An 8,463-nucleotide genomic window follows, 5' to 3' on the forward strand; every position below is an offset into this window, starting at 1 on the left:
CTTAAGGGGACCAAATATAAGTTAATAGAAAAATAAATCACATCAAAATAAATTACTCTCTCCTACATGCAATGAACATCTTAAGAAAAGGCATGCTATTACAGTAATTTTTTAAAATCCTTATTTGTGCTTTTAGATATTTTTCTGATTTTCTATAATTAATCTTTATAACTTTTGGAATCATGAAAAAATGTTATTGGAAAAAAAATTCCGCCCATCCAAAATGTTTGTTAAAATACATGTTTAAAAATAAAATTTCACGATATTAAAAAAAAAAAGGCATGCTACAGATAGCAAACACAAATTAACATGTTTTGTAACAAAACAAATTCAAATGATCATGACACTGCGGTATAATGGCAGGTACAAAATAAAAAGTCTATTTACTCTTGTCTCGCAATTTGAAGTATTACTAAAGATTATAACGATTATTCATACTGTTATAGCCACTGATTCTAATTCCAGGTAAACATCTCAAAACTTCCGCGAATGGTAATAATATTCCATTTTCTAAGTTTAAAGACTTTTATTTCTAAATTTTGACATTTTTGCAATAGTTATTTTTAACATGGTGATTACATACCATAGCATCTTAAATCAACATTAACCTTAAAACAGAGGAAATATAAGTAAGGGTTTGGGGAAAAGGATAGTCCATCTAGTCATGGAAGTATATACTGGTATAAATTTACTAGAAGGAAATTTGACGTAACTTTCTAAAATGTAAATGTACATAACTTTAGACTTTGCAATTTCACTTCTGTGAATCTGTTCAAGAAACCTCACGCATAAACCATGGACATCTTTGCATACAATCATGAAAAACGTGAATCAACCTAAATTTTCATCAATTTCAAGGAAATGATTATATTCTGGCACATCTACACAGTGAAATATGTTGCTGTTCTATAAATTTAAAAAGATCTTTATGTATTATTACAGAAGTGTTTGATGAAAAAAAGCAAATCACTGTTAACATGAATAGTATGACTCCATTTTATAAGACAAAACTGTGTAATTGTATGGGCGTAGGAAAAAGACTGCAAAGACCTATTCTTACGAGTGGCAGTGGAGGAAGAATAGAGAGGGAGAGAGTTTACATGCTTCTGCATTATCTGAATTTCTCTTTAGTATTTCTTCTATAATTAAAAAACTCTATTGGTTTCAAAAATTCAACTCTAGTCCTTAATATAGCCTTCAAAATTTCCTTCTCAAACTAAAAGCAAATTGAGAGACCAGGATTATTTAAGAAACACTTCAGATAACATTATCAGCAACACTAACAAATGCATCAATGCAGAAAAGCTAAGAGAAGAAAGGGGGCCATTTCATTACAATGTCTCTTAGAAGTAAAGAATCAAGAGTATCTCTTAAGATAGAGTACTTTGAGAAGTATTCTTGAAATGTCTTAGAAAAGATGATTTAAACTTTAGCTTATTATTTGTACCCATATACAGTAAATATTAATATGCAATAGTAAATGGCTAAGAATTCATAATATCTTTACATAAAAAAAGCCAACATTATTTTAAGTGAAAATTGGCCAATAATTTCACATGTCATTACTGAATATAAAGATATTAAAAAATCTGTTTCTAAAGCAGTTTAAGCAACTCCCCATCTCTCTCTGACAAAATCGTTTGTCTTAACTACTTATTAGTTCTATAATCCTAGTAAATAACCTCTCAAAATACTTTTTCATTTATAAACTAAGTATGACAGTCACTCTACCTCATGAGGAAAGAATCACAATTTATAAGAATTGACAGACCAAATGTATTATACAAATATGAGTTATTTTCATTGTTACTGGTAAAAAATAAAATAATTTCTTACACTATTCTTTCTAAATTTAAGAGGTATTTTTAAAATAAGATTATAAGTATATGAATTAGTAACAGAAAAAAATTTCCACTTTCAATTTCATTATATTTTGGGGCCAAAATTATAGTTCCAATTTATGTTGTTAGAATTCAAAATCATGCCACTTCAAGAAGGCAGACAGATCAATCCTTAAAACTGATACTTCCTTTTTTAAAGTTAAAAATTTCAGTCTATAGTGTTCAATGAAGTAATAATCCCAACTCCAAAAACTGACCCCTTCCCATAAGTAGGTATATCTAGCTTTATCAATCAAATTACTTAGATTTAAGTCTGCAAATTAGATACTAAATTAAGGAGTTGGGGGAAAAAACTGATTCGGTCACTAAGTTCAACTACTCATAATCAAGATACACACTGACAAAAGTGCAAATATTAATATAGCTAGTGGAATGGATTATACTTGAAAACTAAAGCTCATTACCATCTCTTCTTTTATTGTCCACAAGTTCTAGTTTCTCCTTTAAAATCTACTGCACTGGTAAAAAGCACTAACATTTTGAAAACAAGTTACCTTGGAGAAGAAAGTCGTCTTCTTTCTGGTTCTCTTCGTTTTCTGTCCAAGGATCGGCTCTTGGCTCTTCTACCAGGAGACAGAGTTCGAGAAGGTGATTTGCTCTGCTTAGAACGCCTATCATTTAAAAGTGGAGATCTACTTCTTCTTGATTTATCACGTTGTTTTGGAGACAAACTTCTTCTTTTAGGACTACGACCAGGTCGTCTACTAGGTGACCTATTTTCTTTTCCAGAAGAAGCATCTTTAGAGGGAGATTTAATCGGCTTCTTTTCTTTATCAGTTTCAGACCGTTTTGACTTTCTTTCTTTGGATCGTGACCTTCTGTCTTTGGATTTACCTCTTAAGTCAACTGGGGATCTGGATTTTTTGCCTCGATCACGACTTCTACTTTCATTTATAATTGGGGACTTTTTCCTATCTTTTGACTTACTTTTATCTTCAATTTTAACCTTGTCATCAGTAGGAGACCTGGCCTTCCCAATTTTCTCTTGAGATCGTCTTCTAAGGGTAGGAGATTTTGATTTTCTTGCTTGATCTTGAGACTTACTTCTTTTGGATGGACTTTTGGACTTTTTCCTCTCCTTTGATTTGCTCCTGGTTGTCTTCTCTTTAACTACTTCAACACCTCCCTTACTTTTCTTTTTATCAGACCTATGTCTAGTCCGTTCTTTGGATCTGCTTTTACTTCGCTTTTTTGTACTATTTTTATTGTCCATAAGTTCAAGTTTCCCCTTTATAGTTGAAGATCTAATACTAGACCTATTTCCATTTCTTGCCTTTTCATGAATTTCCCCCTCTTCTTCAGAGCCAGACTCATAACCTTGTAATATGAGCCCCATCCCAGACTGGACCTTTCCTTCCATTAACTCATTATCAAGTTCAGCTTTAATCAAGGCTCTCTGTTTTTCCAAGTCTTCCAGCAACGCTAAATCATCAAGTTTAGTTCTTTTTGCTGGAGACATACCTTCTTTGTCTGAAGCATCAATAACCTCTTTTCTTTTGTGTTTCTTATGTTTATGCTTATGTTTATGTTTTTTATCCTTGTCTTCTTCTGAGGAATGTTTATGTTTCTTATGTTTACTTCTGTGTTTATGCTTCTTTTTTTTGTGACGACTATGCTTATTTTGAGATTGGTCTTCTGATACTTCTCCATTTTCTTCATTTACACTCTTTTCAGAATTATTGGCATCTTCTGTCCTATAAATGTATCAAACACATTTTAAAATCATATCATTTATCAAGTATTCAGGGTCATACCAAAATAATAATGAGAAAATACACCTCAGTACATGAAATATTTTCGTGACGGTGTCAGACATTTATTTCAACAGTACATAGCAAAACTGAGTTGAATGGTGACTTACAGTTTAATTTGTTTTTAAAGGTTGAACTCCATTACCAAAAGTATTAGAGGAAATGCACAGTGAAGAGCTTAAAATAATTATATTTAATAGAAAAAAGGAATTCAAGCCACGTAAAATGTTAGTATTGATTTAAACAGTCATTCGGTAACTTGATTTTAAACCAGCATTTCCCACACAGACTTAACATCAAAAGAATATCCCATTTTCTTTTTTCATAAAACATAAAGACATTTATACATGGGAGACAAATCTTTCACTATTTGAAATACAGAAGCATAATTTTGAATCTCTAGAGCCAACACTGAGCTATACCCAAAATAAGCACTCCATCATGTACACTGGTGGCTGATGTTTCCAAAGGTTAAAACTTCAAAGTAAACTGACCAGGAGTTAGGACTCTTGGCCTGCAGCAGCCACTGAGCAATTATGTGGTATCAGGTTGAACCACATCAAAGGGTGTTTCATAGGTCAAAAATAGTTCAAAGTCAGCAATTTCATATGGTTCAACCCAAGATTTGTTCAGTGGGCTGTTTAATCTCTCTCAATTTCAAATGAGAGATTAGTTTCCCAAAATATGTTCATATTAATAGGTGGCTTTTGTGGTTAAATCCTTGGGCTATGCTGAGTTAGAGTTTATGATTCTAAATTATTCTGCTAAATCTTTACAGTTCAGCATTCCCAGGTTAAACCAAGGCTACAACAGCAATATTTAATTTTCCCCCTTAAAATCACTCCATACTAAATCATCACATCCTAAACTATGAGACCAAACCCAGACTTTATCTGTATTCAGGGCATCATACTATTTTTGGAAGAAAATATATTTTGTCCAAGTCCTTCAAATTATATACTCCCGTAGTTTTAGTAAGTTTATTACTTGTGCCATATACTACAAAGAGCTCCTTGCAAGTTAAGAATTAATTAGTTTTTCACTTAAGGTCTTTTAATATTTTTAAAAAATCACTCACACTTAATGTAGACATTAAGCCAGGCAGCAGGAAAATAAGATATACTGGTCCAATACCTGCCTCCTTCAAGGAAATTACAGTCCAGTGGAAAAGAAAGTCCCATGAAACACTTGAGAAGTATTATTATAAAGACATAAATAAGGGCATTATGAGAACACTGAAGGATCACCTAAAATCATTTTGAAAATGGTCAAGGAAGGCGTCTTGTAGGAGATATCAGAAAAACTCCAGCTATCAGTTTAGCAGGAACATTGTGGGGAGATAAAAAATGTTTATCAGGAAGGTAGATGGATTAAAAGTAATATCATAAGGAACAGTCCTATAGAATGAGTAAAAAAAATTAACCAGAAGGGGAAAGGCTATTCTAGTGGGGAAAAATGACAAGACATAGTTCTATATAGCAAACTGTAAACAGGTAAGTGTCACCAGGGCATCAAACTTGTGGAAGAAACTGGTCTAATGGAGCTTAAGATCTCAGGGCCAATTCCAGGAGAAAAGATAGAGTAAGATTCTGGAAGAGAATGGTTGAGACAGAGTCACAGGCTCACTGGAGTCAGAGGCCCAGGAACTGCAAGGTTAGGTTGTTGGACAGGTTGTCTGTAATGACACTACCATTACAGCAGAAGCTGGAGAAGAGTCTGGCTCTTCAGCCAGGTCTATATTCAATAAAGGACACACGGAGATATGCTTGAAAAGTTTTTAGTTGACAGTAAGGGGGTGTGGAGAACATGAGAAAATTACCACATGGCAAAAAACTAAAGCCAGACTACTGGGTTTGAATTCAGGTCCCACTACTTACTGGTTGTGTGGACTTAGGCAAGTTTAAGATCTCTCTGATCTGCAGGTACCTCCTGTATAAAATGGAGAATATAAAAATAATAACACCTACCTCAAAGCATGTTGTGAGGATTGCTGAGGGTAATGTTATTAACAGTGTCTAGCATGAACCAACTCCCCAAAAAGTATGCTGTTACTATTGTTTGGATACTGGATAAATATATTTACTCATTGTGACACTGGACCCGGCAGGGCTGATACTAATGTTATTTTAAGGAATACTGTCAAAGAGCATGGATTCTAGAGTAAAACTAACCTTTGTTAAAATGCTGCCTCCAACATAGCACAGCTTAGGCAAGATACTCTTCTGTGCCTCAGTTTCCTCAACTGTAAAAACTGGAGAAATAATAGTCCTGACTATCTGCCCAACCTCTCCAACACTTTGAACCTACTACTTTCCTCCCACACTCACTTGCTTCAGCTGCACTGCTCTCCTTGAACAAGTATATTCCTGCCTCAGGGCCTTAGTACTTGTATCTGCTGTTTCCTCCACCTGGAACACTTTCCCCAGTTATATACATTGCTGTTTCCTTTTCAACCTCAGGTCTTTGTACAAATTACACTTTCTCAGTCAAGTTTTCCTGATCAATTCATTTTAATAGCAAACTCAAACCTACCACGCACATATTCCCTTTGCTTAATTTTTCTCTAAAATAACTGCCACCACCTGATGTAATTCTTGTTTATCTCTCCCTATTATAACATAAACACTATAAGAGAATTTTAATGTTTAGTTCACTGCTCTATTACTAAGGCCTAGATATCTAACCTATAGTAGGTACTCATTAAGTGTTTGTTCTATCAATTAAAGGATTTATATAGAATAACATAAAAATGGTGTATTCATTATACTACAGCTGGTTTATACTGGCTATAAGATACTCTTACCTCTTGGCAGTAAATATTTTTTCTCAAGTTTATCTCCAGTGCTTCACACAGTGTATACACCCATTTCTTGAATACAGTATCCCACATGATTTAATCACTACCCTCCCCAAGAAAAATCTGCTCTCTGAACGCTTTTCTAATGCTTTCTGTAATTTATAAGTCTTTCAAGGAGTTTCATTCAAAATTCTTGAGTTTACCCACAGAGGAAGTTAATTTCCTTCAAAAGATTATCTAGCTTCTAAAGCTTCTGAGAATCAGGACCTACATCATGATGCCCAGTGTTACTTAGTCATTCCCACAAGTGACCTCAGTTTCTATTGTAATTTACTGAATGACTAGGTTACTGGTGAAAAAACTGTAAGCACCTTAAGGCCAACTAGGTCAACCTTAATTATCCTAGAGTTCTTCTACAATGGGGTTAGGCATATAGCACATCTTCGCCCTCCTCAGTTGTTCTCTAAGGCAAATTTCATAGAAAATAACAACTGAAGTCTGACTAGATAAACCAGGAAAACTTGGACTCAATGAGTCAATGGCATAATGTTATTACATATAACGAATGAGCTTGTGCTAGGGCAGCTGATTTACATTCATCAACAACTTTCTTCTAAACCTATATGAAAAGGTTTCCTGTTAAGAAACCTGCTCGTGGACATGATTCCACAGTGTAGCGGTTAGCATGTCTGCTTTCCACACAGAAGGTCCTGGGTTCACACCCCAGTGGAGCCATGGTCCATGGTCTATGGCCATGCTACCCTGAATAAGCCTGATGTCTGACCTCAGAAGCTAAGCAGGGTCAGGCCTGGTTAGTACTTGGATGGGAGACCATCTAGGAATACCAGGTGCTATAGGCATAAATAATAAACAACCAAAAAAATCCCTGATAGTCTTCTTGGATAGTTCATAGTAACAATAAATACAGGTACAATAGTACCCCCTCACCCATGACCTAAAAATATTAAATTAAAAAATTTTAGAAATAAACAATTTATAAGTTTTAAATTGCATGCCATTGAGTAGCAGGATTAAGTTTCGTACTTTCTGCTCCATCCCGCCTGGGAGGTGAATTATCCTTTTGTTCAGCATATTCACACTATATATGCTACCTGCCCATTAATCTTAGTAGCCATCTTGGTTACCAGGCTCACTGTCAGGGTTTCACAGTGCTTGTGTTCAAGTAACCCTTATAGTAGCCCAATGCTATGTCACAATGTCTACGTCACTCAACCTTACTTCATCTCATCACATAGGCATCGTATCATCACAAAAAGGTTACAGTTAATAAGATACTTTGAAAGTGAGAGACCACACTCATACAACTTTCATTACAGTACTGTTATAATTGTTCTATTATTTGTTATTATTAATCTCTACTTTATCATAAAGATGTATGTATTGAAAAAAACAGTACAAGTATACCTTGGAGATATTGTGAGTTTGGTTCCACACCACCAAAATAAAGCGAATACTGCAATAAAGTGAGTCACATGAACTTTGTGGTTTCTCAGTGCATATAAGAGTTACGTTTACACTATAATCTATTAAGTGTGCAATAGCATTATGTCTAAAAAAAAAGTACATTCCTTAATTAAAATATACTTTATTGTTCAAAAATGCTAACCACCATCTGAGCTGTTATGATAGTAACAAAGTTCACTGATCATCATAATAAATTAACACTAACGTTTGAAATTTGTGAAAATTACCAAAATTGTAACACAGAGACACGAAGTGAGTAAAAATGCTGTTTGAAAATGGCACCAACAGACCCGAGGCAGGGTTGCTACAAAACTCCAATTTGTACAACACAGTATCTGTGAAGTGTAATAAAGCAATGTATGCCTGTATATACAGGATTTGGTACTATCTGTTGTTTCAAGCATCCACTGGGGTCTTCAAAAGTATCTCCTGTGAATAAGGAAGAACTCCTGTATATAAATTCCATATATATAAATTTACATTTTGCAATTTAACACTACATTTAGCAGGTGCATGTCTATACAAACCT

At 34.3% G+C, this 8,463-nt stretch overlaps 1 protein-coding gene and 1 pseudogene across 10 annotated transcripts in view; one reads left to right on the forward strand and one right to left on the reverse strand.

Moving 5' to 3' along the window:
* The window catches only part of PRPF4B (pre-mRNA processing factor 4B), a 34,856-nt gene that overhangs the window by 23,528 nt on the left and 2,865 nt on the right, over positions 1 to 8,463 (reverse strand). For all 10 annotated transcript variants that reach the window (XR_003045528.1, XR_003045527.1, XR_003045524.1 and 7 more), the window contains exon 2: positions 2,396 to 3,595. Coding sequence is in view for 2 of the 10 variants with exons in the window: in XM_006909298.3 (XP_006909360.1) it covers positions 2,396 to 3,595 (1,200 nt within the window). In the remaining 8 variants the exon portion in view is untranslated. The remainder of the gene's footprint in view (positions 1 to 2,395; positions 3,596 to 8,463) is intronic.
* On the forward strand, positions 7,194 to 7,309 carry LOC112477763 (annotated as a pseudogene).

Source organism: Pteropus alecto, unplaced genomic scaffold, assembly GCF_000325575.1.
Source record: "Pteropus alecto unplaced genomic scaffold, ASM32557v1 scaffold121, whole genome shotgun sequence".
Lineage (NCBI taxonomy): Eukaryota > Metazoa > Chordata > Mammalia > Chiroptera > Pteropodidae > Pteropus > Pteropus alecto.